This window comes from Abramis brama, assembly GCF_963993115.1.
Source record: "Abramis brama genome assembly, chromosome: 17".
Lineage (NCBI taxonomy): Eukaryota > Metazoa > Chordata > Actinopteri > Cypriniformes > Leuciscidae > Abramis > Abramis brama.
Window position 1 is genome coordinate 16,932,976 of NC_139979.1, and position 15,288 is coordinate 16,948,263.

At 37.0% G+C, this 15,288-nt stretch overlaps 3 protein-coding genes across 5 annotated transcripts in view; 1 reads left to right on the top strand and 2 right to left on the bottom strand.

Moving 5' to 3' along the window:
• kcnn4 (potassium intermediate/small conductance calcium-activated channel, subfamily N, member 4) overlaps nucleotides 1-1,978 on the top strand; it is a 24,763-nt gene extending 22,785 nt beyond the window's left edge. For both annotated transcript variants that reach the window (XM_084090091.1, XM_084090092.1), the window contains one exon: nucleotides 334-1,978. In XM_084090091.1, coding sequence (XP_083946217.1) covers nucleotides 334-337 — 4 coding nt within the window. In that variant the 3' untranslated portion in view covers nucleotides 338-1,978. The remainder of the gene's footprint in view (nucleotides 1-333) is intronic.
• Nucleotides 1,963-6,255, bottom strand: LOC311067941 (uncharacterized protein). Of its 2 annotated transcripts, none has more exons than XM_084090088.1 (3): nucleotides 6,197-6,255; nucleotides 5,645-5,760; nucleotides 1,963-4,665 (listed from the first exon to the last, which is right to left on the bottom strand). In XM_084090088.1, the coding sequence occupies exons 2-3, from the start codon at nucleotides 5,732-5,734 to the stop codon at nucleotides 2,311-2,313; spliced, it is 2,445 nt and encodes an 814-aa protein (XP_083946214.1). In that variant the 5' UTR covers nucleotides 5,735-5,760; nucleotides 6,197-6,255; the 3' UTR covers nucleotides 1,963-2,310. The 2 variants fall into 2 exon arrangements, with proteins under 2 accessions (XP_083946214.1, XP_083946215.1); XM_084090089.1 differs by having other exon boundaries at nucleotides 5,855-6,252.
• A 428-nt stretch (nucleotides 6,256-6,683) lies between these two features.
• Nucleotides 6,684-13,412, bottom strand: smg9 (SMG9 nonsense mediated mRNA decay factor). The gene is made up of 13 exons (XM_084090090.1): nucleotides 12,951-13,412; nucleotides 12,508-12,588; nucleotides 12,176-12,404; nucleotides 10,720-10,817; nucleotides 10,487-10,599; nucleotides 10,269-10,380; nucleotides 10,084-10,179; nucleotides 9,747-9,832; nucleotides 9,012-9,118; nucleotides 8,766-8,873; nucleotides 8,551-8,676; nucleotides 7,432-7,573; nucleotides 6,684-7,289 (listed from the first exon to the last, which is right to left on the bottom strand). Exons 1-13 carry the CDS (start codon nucleotides 13,092-13,094, stop codon nucleotides 7,211-7,213), a joined length of 1,521 nt encoding a protein of 506 aa, XP_083946216.1. The 5' UTR covers nucleotides 13,095-13,412; the 3' UTR covers nucleotides 6,684-7,210.
• Between the last annotated feature and the right edge of the window lie 1,876 nt (nucleotides 13,413-15,288).

The following is a 15,288-nucleotide window of genomic DNA, read 5'->3' on the forward strand; positions in this document are numbered from 1 at the left end:
TTATTGTTTTATTGTCTACTCGTCACTATGTCACACTCGTCGATGACCTGAAAGGTGAGGGGTTTTTTTTGTTTATTTTAATATCCTGATCGTATGTGCATTGTAATTATTTGCAGCGCGTTTCTGTATTTAGTTGTATTGTGAGTATTTGTTGTGCATCTCTGTATTTTGTTGTGTTGCAGTATTTGCAGCACATGTGTTGGTTATCTTTATTTGCTGGTGTTTTTCCATTTCCATTTTTCCTTCAGTTGCAGCATGTTGAGCTCTCTTGGCCACCGTATGTAGCTTATCCTTAACAAGTACGGAGTAAAGTCTGGCTTTGTTTCTACACAGGTGAGCTGTGACATCTCTTTTGGAAGGCTATCCTCTGAGTGTTCTTCAATCAAACCACTTGAACCGAAGGAGGATTAACAACCACCGCAGACTTGTTTTATTTAGAACACAAGTTCTGCTTTGCGTATTTATGAACACTTCCTCAATTCTACAAACATGAACTTGAGAAAAGACCATTTTTTGTTACTTTAAACTTTTGAGCTTTAATTTAGAGTTTCAACTCATAACTGATACAAAAACTAAGAGATGGAAATTCTGGTGTTACATGAAAAAACAAATTCAGATTTCTTGTAAAACAATAGCACAGGTCTCAGAGTGATTTATATCAGTGTGAAAGGCACAGAAAGGATGTGAATTCTTCTATTATTATTCTTTTTCCAAACTGTCAGTCTCTCTATAGACTGACAGTTTGGTCTATCTAGGTGATACTGGGGAAGTTCACCTGAAGCTCAGATGTTTATCTCAAAATTTGGAAGTATGAATCAAGCAGAGTAGCTTGATTATAATTTGATGTCTCTAATTTGATACACTCTTTTCCAGTTACATTTAAATGTGCATACAACCTGGGAATGACACATGGATGAAGGTCTCTGTATCTTAATCCAGTTATAGCTAGGTGCCAAGGATAAGCCAGACTTCCTCACTGACTGTTGCCCTTGTACACTGTTATTTTAAAACAACCCTCATTTAGGCAGAACCACCTGCACCCACACACATAAAAAATCTGGGAATGACTTGAATTTCCATCAGCCCTTTAACATGACAGGGCATCTGTTGAATGATGGTATGTGGCGGCTCTAATTACACCATGAAAAGGTTTTGTACATTATGGTCTTCAGAATATTGGTGTAACGGAAAAATCTTTATTGCTTGAGCCTGTTCATTAAGAAAGAGGCTGCCAGTCCTCTCTGATAACTCCTCCTGGTGGACAAAAGTGCGTGCTGCAGATTTGGCCATCATTCCAATGAAGACCAAGCTTGTCCTTTATTGTTTAGGATAAATCATTTTCAGAACAGACTGAATACCTAGATGTATATGCAGCATAGTGACTACATGAGGGCAATGGGAATAAAAAGAGAGGTAAGATCTGTTTTATGTATTTCTTTTCCAAAAAACAGGAACTTCATCTTAGTTGTACTGTCTTCAACCATTTGAAACTGCTGATATGATGAAAGCATATGAATGGCACCTGACTCATTATTTGACCAATCATTAACCGTTGCTGCTTTTACTATGTTTGTTTGTTAAAAACAAACATAGAGAAGCAAACCAGAACATTTTTATTGCCTTAGATTCAAGATAAGTTGATCAGGAATTCATTTTTGCATGTTGTATTGTGAAATCGACATAAAAAAATGCCAGGAGAAAATGACTGAAACAACGTTTACAGCATTATTTTTGCACATTTTAATAAAGCCATCTCATGTTAACACAACTTTGTGTTTTCCCAACTATATTATGATGAGTAAGCCTAAAAAACACAGCAAGAGATTAATTTCTCTGTGTATTTATGTACAGTTTTATTACAAATGGGTTAGAATCAATCATTGATGAATGACACAAAAACCTTATAAAAATGAAGAAAAAAAAAAAAAAAGTATTGTGTTTCTTTGGTCATTAATAAATGAGAGCTTGCTTAAAATTCTCTCAATTAGTGAGCATTCTTTTAGTAGTTGCATCCACTCAACTTATGAAAGAAATCTATATACGCTGATTTACCAAATCTACCAAATTATACCAATGTTCACATCACATTACATGACACATCTTATCATTGGGGCTAAAGTGTCACTATTTACCATATTATGGATTTGGCCGTCAAAGTCTTCAGTCTAAAAAGCAACAACGAAAAAAATCAGATCCACCACCGTTTCAAACATAATAATGCAAACATTGTACAAAAATCATTTAGGGTGAAAAAAAAAAAATTTGCAGCTGATTTGCAAAACAGACTTTAGTTTTAGTCTTACTTGTGTCTCATTTACAAACAATTCCAAGAGAGACAGAGTGTGAGATTTTTCTAGTGCGTTTCGAAAGTTTCGAGTTTTTAAGCATATGCCACAACAGTGCAGACGGCCTTGCAAACATCTGTCCACAGCTACAGTCGAAAGCCGCCTTGCATTTCTTTTTTGCTTGCTTGCCTTTTTTATGCTTCCGTTTGTGCCAGGTTAATTTATGCGCCCCTTCGAACGTATTTCCACACCGTGCGCAAACAAATCGGACCGACTCCGCATGCTGGACCTGGTGCCTCAGCAAATGCAGCTGTTGCTGGAACGACCTTCCGCACTGACATCTGTACAACCTTGATCCGCGGTGTAAGTAGCGATGACGCACCCTCAGCGATGGTTGTCTCGATACGGCACCGCAGTGACGGCAGGGGAAGATGGTCTTGGAGCGCCAGCTCTCCTCGCGACGCTTCTGAAGAGCCAAATCCCTGCTTTGATTCATAAACATAGCCACTACTTTTAACGGAGCCTGAACCTGGGCAGGAGGGACCTGAGGATGGTTGTTCCCGGTAAGAGCACTCACCAGGGTGGGAAAGGTAACTGAGGTCATCGGCAGAACATTTACAGGTAGAGGTCTAATATTAGCCACTGATGTTTGTCTCAGAACAGGTTTGTTGGATGACACAAAAGTGGGTGCAGAGACGTTCACAGTGGGTGAGAAGGATACGATGACTGAAGTTGGAAGAGGTGGATTGGAAAGGGTAGGGATACGAAGAGTCATCCTGGCCGGATTTGACAGCAAGGGACGCACTACCGAAGGTGTATGGATGGGAAATTTCGGGCGACCAACACAAGAACTTGGAAGGAAATTGGGCCTAATAAGAGTTTGTGGCATAGCCACAACTTGTGGAACCAAATTGGTCACCTTAGCAGTGCCCAGGGGAGTTGTTTGAAGCAGGTGTTGCAGCGTCAGAACTTCGGTCGATCCCAATGTGGCCACCGCAGGTGGAGGATCAGGTGCCGTTGAAACTTTGTTCGCTGTCTGAGTTATTTTGATAACTTTAATGGTATTCTGATTGGCAGATGGTTTTCCTTGACCGCTGCTATTAGATAAAGGCACTGTGGGTAAATGGGATACCGAGGTGGCCGGCAAGTTCGTTTCTCCCGTAGGTCTTTTCCTACAGATGTGATTTTTGAAATTGTCCTGTCTAGGGAAAACATTGTGACAGAACGCACAGATATACCCAGCTGCTGGGTGTTTTGTGATCATGTGCTTCATCAGCAACTCTTCAGTCTCACATGCCACACTGCACAGACAACAAGCAAACATCAGCTTGTTCCTGCAATCATCCATGTGCTTCTTCAAATTAGCGAATTTGCCGTAGCAGCAAAAGGGAGAGTCAGACTGAAACCCAAATTTCTCTGCAATGTTGATTGACTCTAGATTTATATTTGCAGATCTTTTCCTGTTGGGCACCTGTTGCTTCCCTCTCTTTGTCTTTCGGTGACGCCTTTGGGAGATGCATTTTGAGTTAATGTCGTCGGAATCTGAGCTGAGGTCCTCGTCTGGGTTGTACGCCGTGTCACCAGGGGGTAGTGAATCAGGGTTTGCCTCGTCATCGGTGTCAGTACCTTCTTGATCTTCTGCCAGGCAAATCTCCTCCTCTGCAGCCACCTCGTAAACTACAGTTCCTCCAAGCCCATCCTCATTGTCATTCTCTTCCTTCACCCTAAAACTAAGATGATCTGGCTCTGATTGGTTCAAGGGGAATGAGGAAAAGCTGAAGGTATCAATTGGTTCATCTTTAATAAGAGGCAATCTTTCAGTTTCTGTTTTGATGCGTGAGGCTTGATTTGTGGAGTTTGTATCATTGTCAATGCGTTTCTGGATGTCACTGCAAGTGTCATTCGTAGCTGCTTGTTCTGAGACACAATATGAATGATCACTCAAGATCATTCTTTTCAAATCAATGCAGCTTATGGTCTCTTTGATGCTAATTTCTTCTTTCTCTTCCATTTTAACCACAGCTTTTACCTCCATTGCGGCTTTCCGGTGCTTTCCCATATGTCCGTTTAGATGCCATGTGCAACTAAAGACTGATCCGCAGATTTCACACAAGAGACTGTGCTTTGGGTGGGCATTTTTTAAGTGTAACGCCAGCGAAATTACACGTCCAAACTTTGCTCGACACAGGTGACAATGCACCTCAACTGTGTGCGTCTTAAAGTGCTCTATCATGTTACCCAGGAATGGGATGCTGTCTCCACAAACACAGCACATAGAGCTTTCCTCACTTGTAACAGCCAGTGGTGCGTTGTAGTCGTCCTCATCACTGGAGTCGTCTGAGAAGCCGTAATATGTAGAGATGATGGTTTTGTAATACTCCTAAAAACAAAGAAAACAGTTCAGTGAAAAAACTAGTAGTTTCTGCATTGTGTATTTAATAAGAGAGCAGAAAAAAGGGTGGACAGGGTCTCATGCTTTCACTTCAGCACAAGTTGTTTGGATGGCCTGGAGATGGAGTGAGTGAAACATCAAAAATACAGAAAAATATTAAGGTTTGCTTGCATTTATAATTTAAAATATGTTTAGTCTTTTAATATATATTTTAAAATGTAATTTATTCTTGCGATGGCAAATCTGAATTTTTAGCATCATCACTCCAGTCTTCAGTGTCACATGATCCTTCAGAAATCATTCTAACATGCTGATTTGGTGCTCAAGAAATAACCACGCTACCTTTTTAAGGCTTCTTTGATGAATACAAAGTTTAAAAGAACGGCATTTAGTTGAAATAGAAATCTTTTGTTAACAATGTAAAAGTCTTTTTCGTTGACTTAATGCAAATTTTCTGAATAAAAGTATTAATAATAATAAAAAATCTTACAGACCCCAAATTTTCGAAAGGTACTGTATATATCAGCAACAACATTTGTATTTCTTGTCAACTAATCTTCCTAGTGAAAATGATACTTATGTAACAGAATAGACTGGTTTTCATGATCTAAACATTTAGCTTAAGGGCACAATGGCACTAAGTGCAAGACTGGAACTACAGCAACTATCTTTTTGACTGTGCAGTCCACCAGAAGTTTTAGAACAGATCCCTAAAGTAATACTTATGCCATACCACTACCAAAGGAACCGATCCAAAAACTGCTTCAGAACAAGCCGCGTAAATGTCAGGCCTATTTCTCATGCTTTATTGCTCATGTGCGTGACTGCGATGGTCAACAGATGGAAAGCATCTAATTCGGAACGTTTCTGCCCCAATCCAGAATGTGTTTATTTCACAGTAAATTCACTGAAAGACACGAGTCTTGAGATGTTTTCACGTGTAGGGGGAATTATTTGCACGACTTACAGACTGTTGAGAGCAAGTGTCACCACCTTGCTGCAAAGGTATTTTGGCACCAGTAACACGCTCCACCTCCTCACATGGTAAGACTTCCATGCCAACTCTTATGCAGCTACTTTATGCTGAAAAAGGAAGAAAACATATAAGTAACCAGCACACAAAAAGGTCTAACATTATTACAATCTACATATTACACATAAACCTGCATTGACGTACCTTACAGTATCTCAGCGACCTACAATACAATACAACTTTTCCTTCAATATAAAATCAGTTTGAATCTTGTTCCAGGAACTTTTGAGGGTGTGGTCTGTGTTTATGCACTTATAGGTTTTTATTTATTTTTCTGTCTACTCATGACTATGACTTTATTTTAGGTACGGCGGATATTACACTTTATTAAATAATTGATAACATCTCTTATCCTGTATAAGCAAACAGACATTTAAAAGATGTAAGTTAGTGGCAGACCTTTCATTGTAGTATATTTCTCACATATTTTATAGTATGCAAAATGAGTTGAAAACGGGAGTCTTTCTTACCAACGCGTATACTTACAATATAACGATTTCATTAATAATTTTCGTGTTTTGGTTCTAGCTCCTCCCCCAGACAATGTACGCACGCGCGAGTCCGTCTCCTAAATTCGTCCGGACAACAAGTCTATGTATTGCGCATGTGCAACATTTTTTTCCATATTGATTTTTTTTTCTTTTCAGATAGCTTCCTGATTACAGGTGTATTTTATACATGTATATATGTACTAATGTTATGTTGCTAAAACATTTAATAAACAAACAACACATGTATTAAAACAAACCATAAACCATTTGTCCTATATATTGTTAATATCATACACAGGATTGTATACAGTATTGATTGAATGTTATCTTGTAATTATGATAGCTTTGAGTAATAATATATGATAATAAACAATTAATGATGATTTAGCAATCCCCCCCCCCAAAAAAATAAATAAAAAAATAGCAGGTGCAAATGGAATCTTGATTGATGACTGATAAAATTAAATTGAACTACCTAGAAATTAAAGATGAAACAAGTAACATTTTTATTTTCGATCTCATGAAACATTTATACAGAAAAATCAAGCTGCAATTGCATCTAAGTTACAAGTTTTTGTTCAAACACAGATTCTGAAAAGTGTGCTGTATCATACTGTTTTATTTACATCAGCTGAATAAAATATATATAAATAAAAAAAAAAATCACAAGCCTCTTCACATATTTACTACATAAAGAAAAATGTTAACATCACTGAATCTCTGCACGTCATCTCTTGCAATAACAGTGAGTTTAGCACATGACTGAATGGTCCTTGTCAGGCACCTGCTAGTTTTTGTAAAATAAACAACTCAGAATGCAACTCCTCCCAAACTGCAAAGCTCTCCTCTGTTGTGATCCAGGCCTCACAGAAGACGCTGGTTAAACCTCATTCAGCGCCACTGCACTTCTTTTCTCTGAGAACTGCCTCCTGTCTGAAATCATCTGAGAAGAGGCCCACACCCAGTCCTCTTTAACAATGAACTCACAGGTTTCTTGGCACCATCATGACTATGACAGCAGCCGGCTATACTCAGAGAGTGCAGATGACTTCTTAACTCCATCCCAAATTCTAGCAGCATAGTGAAACCTGTAAAAACACATGCAGCCATCCATTGTCTTGATATGAATTCAAATGTACATGCATGAATGGAAATACTATTATTTATACTAGTATAAAATGTACATTTAAAAATAGAATACAGTTCCAAAAGGAAGAACAGAAGCATTACCAGTTTTTCTCAGTGAGGATTGTGTGTGAGAGCTGACTGCGGGACATAGCCAGGATCTGACTGCGGAATTTAGAAACCAGTGAAGAAAAGCTGGGATGACCTCTGTAACCAGGCAGCAGAGAGAAAAGAGGGGGGCCTGAACCTGGTGCACAAAATATACAGACCAAATGCAACTGAAGTTAGCAGGTTCATCAAGGACAATGGAGAATCATGCTTGCTATTAATGAAAATATCTATCCATTATAGTGTTCATGAGAATGATATAGAGAAATGTTGTGTCATTTTAAAGGCCTACTTGCACGAGATCTCTGACAATACGAGCTATATATAGTACACTGGTTAGTTATAGGAACTAGCCATCAGGGCAGTCTCCCAAGAACTAAAAGTTCCCATAGGGCCATTTTCCTGGTAGCATTCGCACAGCCAGTAGGAACTCTGAAGTGACGTAAACCGGCCGACAGTGACGTCATTTAAGCGTGACATTCAACAACGCCAACAACTCCGTAGCGGTTGAGAAGTGCCTGGACTTCGACGTCAGTCCATCTATCGCTGTTGTCCATGTTCGTGGGGTTAGTTTGTGGAGTAAGTACCGTGTGTTTACACTACTTTTTAAAAATGGCGGGTACCGGTGTCTCGTATGGCATGTGTTCAGCTGTCCTATTGTGCTGGGTTAGACCCTACTCTGAAGAAGGAGCTAATTTAGTCCCCCCAAAAAGAGTTTCTTTTACTAAAATTATTACAAAAAAAAAGTGTGTACTTCCGCTTATAGTTATTAGGAACTATGAAAAACGTTTATCGAGTGTGAAAGTTTCATAAGTAATAAAACATCTAATTTATTATTTTCTGTGATATAAAAATTGCATTATATTTTTTAATAAAAATGTTATTATTTATTATAAATGTTATCAAAAACAAAGCAATGAACAGCAGTATTCAGCACTAAAAAATGTATTTAACTAAAAAGACAAAAATAACAAAATTACAGAAAATGCCTCTTGACTTCCGGAAACACTTTTGGTTATGACACAGAAAATTATTTCTTTGGGCTTGTTCCTTGAAATGATGCTATAATTCTGATATTTAGCCTAACATTTAGCTAAACAACAAATCTTTCCTGACCTGCTCTTGTCAAAGCATCTTCCCCATCATTCTCCATCATAGGTAAGAGGAAAAGATTGACTTCTGCCTCCAAGTAATCTCGACTCAGTCCAGGGAATATGTTACAATCCAGCATGGATAATGTGCCTTCAACAGGAAGCAAAAAAAAAAGGGTCAATCAGCCAAACACCAAATCTGTTAATGAATGCGTTTACTGTCACGTAAAGGGAACTGACCTTTATATTTTAAGTGGGAATGAGCCATAAGCTTGTCAACTGCCATATGCATCTTCTTCAGGTTTCTTGGACAGAACTCCTCCCTCCTCGCTTTGTTCTGCAAGAAAACTATGAAAATAGAAAGAAAGGATATGCGTTAAACCTTTATACACAACTAAATCTGTGAGCATTTGCCAGCAGCTTTACATATTACGAATGTTAAAGTACAATTTATTATAGCCCATATAACATTTATAGTTTTCTTACCTATGTGGGGGTAATACTCAGAGCCATCATCTGCCCCTGAGGAGCCGGTGCTGTCATGACTGGCAGATGGAGTCGAGGGTTTCAGCATCTCAGCAGTCTGCAGAAACCTGGTTACAGACATGGCTGTTAGTTTTATGCAACATAGAGTCTCCAGACTCCAGGAGACGGAGTGATGACGCCAATATTTAATGTATGGGGATGAATAGGAGGCCATGATGACAGACAAAGGCCAGAGGGAAAATTTGGCCAGGATGCCGGGGTAACACCCTTATTCTTTGTGTGTGTCTGTGCGTGTGTGTGTGTGTCTCATATATATATATATATATATATATATATATATATATATATATATATTTATATATGCATACTACTGTTCAAGAATTTAGTATTTAAAGTATTAAAAATGTAGGACACATTAAATGGACCAAAAGTGACAGTAAAGAAATGTATAGTTACAATTTCTATTTAAAATAAATGCTGTTTTTTGAAGTTTCTATTAATCAAAGAATCGTTAAAAATGTCCATTTTAAAATATATTCAAATTTAAGTTATTTTAAATTGTAATAATTAAAAATATTACTGTTTTTAGTGTTTTAAATGCCTTAAGAGACTCAAAAAACATTTTGAACAGTAGTGTATACAGTACATATATAGTTATGAAATTAATTGTTCAAATTTTGTTAAATTATTTCCATATCATTGTAACTGAAGCATACGTGCAATGAAGTAGCGTACCTATACAAGTTGATATCAGTGAACCAGTCCTGAATCACAATCACAACATGACATACGGTAAAAAGGAAGGCCGTGATCTGCAGAGACTAAACCAAACAGTTGGAAATGGGGAAAAGAAAAAGGGAGAATTTCAGTTTACAATTTTTTTGTAAAGTAGTATTATTTGCATATTGCAACATGGTACATGACATATAATCTATAGAATACTATTTGTAAAAGTCTGACATCATTAATAATATTAAAACATGGCATACTGTAGTAATTATTCATATATATTTTTAAATTATTGCACAAAATTATTATTGTACATGACATATAGTGTCCTTCAACAACTCACCTGCATCTCCACATACGTGTGTGGGAGGTTGTATTCGGGCGGAAGCTTGCGGTCATTGTTAATGAGATGATCCAAAATAGAAGGGCTCAAAATTGGCTGAAGATGACAAAAAGCATTATTTTATCAAGTAGCTGCCTGCATTCTGAAAACAGCTCTGTTCTGTGTGTGTGTGACTCTAGTCTGACCTGCGTGTCCAGAAAGATGACCCTCTCCTGAGTGATGTAGAAATCGATTCCACTGCTCTGGTTCCCAGCTCTCTCCTTGATCTCCTGCGTCTGAGCTCTGAATACATACGCCCTGTTTAACAGAGAATCAATGGGTGAAACCCAATAACAATGAAGTGGAATACAAGGTGAATAAATTGGTAAGAAACACAGAATCATGATGTTAATGAAGGACTAACCTCTGGTCCTCCTCAGGGCTGTTTGCAGACAGAAGAGACATGATTGTGGACTTGCCTGTGCCTTGTAGCCCAATGACTCCAACTACTAACATATCCGTCTGATCTCGCAGATACTGAGATACACAGCAAACACACATTCAGCATACATTCACCCGACTATTATGGACTTACATAGTGCACAAGATACAAAACACAACTTTATTCATTTATTAACAGAATAAACATGCCCTTGCCTCCATAGCGCTGTCACACCAATTCATTTGGTCATCCACCAGCTTAATGCTGTGCTTCATCTTCTCAGGGGGGAGGAGCTTAGTCTGGCCAATCACAGCTGAAAATCACATGGTGAAAGATGATTAGTTTATCTCAGAAAAAATCACAAACTAAAACAGAGACATAATAACAGTTTAAAGCTTACATGTGTAAATATCTGCGTTGAAACCACCAGTTATTATAAAGATGAGTTAAAGTCCCCATGAAATCAAAAATGACAATTCTTAGTTTCTATGGAATATTGCAGTATTTATTATGATTTATCTGATCTCATCTAAGTAACAGGTTGTCCCACTCTTGTGGCAAAATAATTCCATCAAAAATAAGAGGTCACCCAAAGCTATAAATCTACAGATACAGTGTTTTTCTGATATTTTCCAGACTAATGCAAAGGCCTATTGATTTAGAAGCCTTGATGGCGGGTCTAGGAATTGTAGACTCTAATACAGCTAAAAACAGTGCAGAACATAGTATATTTCATTCGTCAATCTACTAGCACAAAGATTATTATTATTAAACTGTAAACAGAAAGCTGCACATACACACTTAAATCTGATTAGGGGGATGCAATGAAGCATTTGGAGCTAGAGAAAATTTGATTCTCTTTGAAACAGAAAGAAGTTTATTTTCTTCACGGATACACAGGATATATATCGCATAACCTGCATTATCTGATCTCAAATAATACCAACCAGAGATGGAGACTGATGCTCAAATGATGTAATGTAATGTAAAATGCCTTCAGATAGACTTTGGAATAAGCCAGTCAAGCATATGTTAATTCAGCCATTTATGTTGAACAAGCTCTTGAAAATACAGAATTGTAATATTGAACAACTTCAAAGATCTTCAAAAAAGTCTGTAAGAGACACTGAAAGTTGATATTTATGGCACTTTAAAAAGGCAGGTCTATATTTTTTTTCCTTCCACCCCTTTTGTGTTATTGTTGTGGGAGTTATTCTGTGGTTGATGTGTGAATGAGTATGTGTAGGTTTATATGTACTGTGTGGTTTTGCTATGTTTAACAAAAATCCAATAAATACATTTAGAAAAAAAGAAGATGATTAGTCAATTTTGATTTCGTGGTGACTTTTGAGGCCCCGATATACTTCAAGCGAAATTGAAGAACGAACCGGTAAGAGGTCAGTTTGAACAAAATCAGGCCAAAAGTTTTTTTGGTATCTATAAAGTGATATATAAATAAATGTGACGTGACTTTACTTTACTGGAGTGCCCATTGCTATGATCAGATGCTTTCTTAACTACTGTTTTCTCATCGCTGTAATTTTTGTTGTTTATTTTGTTATTGAAAGGAAAGCGCACAGCACATATTCGTTCCAAAGTGAAGAACGAAAACCAACTTCGTCGTGAGTATATCGGTGGCTTTAAGGAGAAAAATGTGAGAAAATTACTGACGATCCACAGCTCCACCGGACGCAGCTGAGCCCATGCCTCTGTTCTGGATCTGATACACAGGTTGAGTTGGCCGCTGACCTTCCCTCTCCAGTTTGACAGTTCCTGCACCTGAGGCTGAAGGAGGCACATCAGGAGCGTTCCCAGGTTTCCCCCCTTCATCTCTGGTCTTAATGAGCATGATCGGCTTTTCCAAAGACGCGGCTCCACTCGCTGGAGCACTTGGTTTGGACTGAAACCGAACCAAGACAATATTATACATCAGTAGTTCTATATATAGAACTATTCACTTATATTGTTTGCTTGTGTAGGATAAACATAAATGATATTTATACACTTATTCGCTCTCCTGGAGGTTTAGCAAGAATAATGGGGGTCTTCTGTAGAAGAGGTCCTGTAGCTTCCTCACTCCCATCCTGAGAGTACATGATAATAATATCATACAAATCAACATTTTAGCAAGTTTTTAAAAACGCAAAGGGGGAAACAATGGAAAAATATTAATAAATGTATAAAAATAAACAAAGAATAAAAAATAAGATTAAAATAAAGTTTTGAATAAAATAAACAAGTATTTAATTATTTAAATCAATATTAAAAACAGATTAAAGTATAGAACAAAATATTTAAATAAATAATACATCTAAAAATGCATTATTATAGTGAGTATCTACATTTTTCACATTTATAATATTAATTATACATTCATAATATGTTTAACTCATCATTCAAAAATCATGTTTAGGTAGACAGCTCCTGTTTTGGCACAGAATCTCACCCTGCGCTCACGGGGAACATAGTCTCGATCCCGACTGGGGCCGGAGAGGTTTTGTCCAGGCGGTCCTGGGTCTCGGTCTCGCCGTCGTCTCCTCCTCCTCCCCTGTCCGTACATACCGGGCTGACTGTGACCGGACTCAGACATGCTTGCTTGCTAGATACTACTATTGAGTGCTGGACTTCTCACTATTATGACTATTCTTGCACAGCTTAATGTTCAACTCGAGTATTTGCCATTTTAACTTTTATAGTGTTTAATGAGGCAGGACATTACATATCAAAACATAATAACTAATAGCTCACAAATTCGGACTGTCGACAGCCATTACTTACTAATAAATGACTAAGGCTCATTTATATTTCTTCTACAATATTGTAGTATTTAAAATGAAGATGTCAGCGTCCACAGGTACCAGACCGTGGCCGGTACGAACCTGAAAATAGGCCGATGAGGAAACGCAATGTCGGCTTTTGGTTCCGATCATTTGGTTTATAAAATCGCATGGGCAGTCAAACTATATAAAATAGGATTGTATAGCCTAATAAAATTGTATTCATTTATTTGTTTGTTTGATTGCCCAGCAAAGCTCTATTGGACTGTTTCGCATACAAAATAATTATATATTTAAAAATAATAATAATAATAATAATAATAGGCTACGTTTTTTGACGCATTCATGATTCAAACTTGCAATTTTAAGAGTCAATGGCCATTTTATTTTTTACAGAAATAAAGATTAAATGAAAACAAACCATATTGCGACAATAGAAAGAATTCAGTCTCATCATCAGTCAAGCATGTCGTTGTGCACATACGCGTCATCAGTCATCATTAGTCATAATCAGTCACCCATATCGTTCACACACGCATCATTACAAAAATTTGTTTTAAAAAGGTCAGCGTCACAGAAAAATTCAAAAATTAGGGAAAACCTAAACATGTCCTGTAAAAATGACATTTGCATTCTTATAAAAATGCGTAGTTGTAGGATAGGATAGGACAAGCCAAGCCATCTGTGATAAATGTATGAGTATGACACATTTCATGTATTTATGTCTCACAAAAATGTCTCACTTTATATTAAGTGTCTTTGACTATGTACTAGCATTTAAATTCATCATTTGATACAATGCACTTATTGTGTAGGCCTACATACGTGTTTTACACTGTTCATGTATTTGAAAATCTACCTGCATGTAATTACAACTGTAATTAATTTCTGTAATCATATCTATAATTACACTGTTGACCCTTCCCTTACACCTTAACCCACCCTTAAACCTAACCATACCACCACACCAGTCCTAACCTTACCCGTATCTCACCACAATAGCAGCAAAACATTTTTGCAATATAAACAAGAACACAATAAGTACATTGTACCTAAAAACCATTATGTAAACACATAAAGATACCTCTATAAAGTATGATAAAAAAAATTCTACAAGTCTGAATTATCTGTAAATGCAAGAATAAAATACATTTTAGACTTAGTTTTCATTTGTAAGTGCAGTGCATAGGTGACGTAAGGATGATGAATGCGTTATTTACTTTATATGTAATGAATATTTTCTTATGGGGAACAAAAAAGTAGATATTTTGAAGTATGTATCAGCGATTTGTCCATATAGTGAAAGTCACAACACTGGACCTCACTGACCTTCATTTCATTATATCCCTTTCACAATATATAAACACTTCACAATAAGGTTCAATTTGTTAACATAATCCATAGGTTTCATGACAATGAAAAATACTTTCACATTGATCATTTATTAATTTGTGATAATATCTTTCACTAAAAACAAAAACATTCCAAGTGGAAAAAGTTCATGTATTAAAAAACATGCATTATCATCAACTAATATTATATTTATTCAGTTATATTTTTCAAGATTAAGATTGATTCAAGATTTCAAGATTATAACAAATGTACTTCCTGAATGAAATCAGGCAGATTGTTTTAGTGCTTGATCCTTGCTGCAATGCAAATCAAGCCAGTGGAAATACATATATAAGAACTGATCCCGGCAAGCTGACATCCTTCACTCAGTCCAACTATGGCGCTGCACATCACTCTGCTTCTCACCTGTGTTTTTTTCTCCAAAGGTAAAGTGTGCACAGTCTATTTTAAATGTGTACTATTTGTTTCTGCTCAACAATTTACAAACTTATTCTGCATATTTGTTTATTTAAGTAATATATAAGATAGCCTACAAATAGGCATTCCTGTATAAGATTGGTGCTTCCTTTTGTAAACAAATTCACACTGTATTATTTCAATGATTTATTTATCTATTTTTTCCAGCACTGACACTGAAGTGTAATGGATGTCCAG

What these genes read in the sequence shown, in the direction of transcription:
- smg9 (XM_084090090.1), bottom strand. Translation starts at nt 13,094, where the DNA reads ATGTCTGAGTCCGGTCACAGTCAGCCCGGTATGTACGGACAGGGGAGG. An exon ending in GGTGTGACAGCGCTATGGAG is followed by an intron (nt 10,600 to 10,719) that starts GCAAGGGCATGT and finishes TGTGTATCTCAG; the next exon opens with TATCTGCGAGATCAGACGGA. An exon ending in ATCCTCACTGAGAAAAACTG is followed by an intron (nt 7,290 to 7,431) that starts GTAATGCTTCTG and finishes GTGTTTTTACAG; the next exon opens with GTTTCACTATGCTGCTAGAA.
- LOC311067941 (XM_084090088.1), bottom strand. Translation starts at nt 5,734, where the DNA reads ATGGAAGTCTTACCATGTGAGGAGGTGGAGCGTGTTACTGGTGCCAAA. An exon ending in ACACTTGCTCTCAACAGTCT is followed by an intron (nt 4,666 to 5,644) that starts GTAAGTCGTGCA and finishes CTTTGTTTTTAG; the next exon opens with GAGTATTACAAAACCATCAT.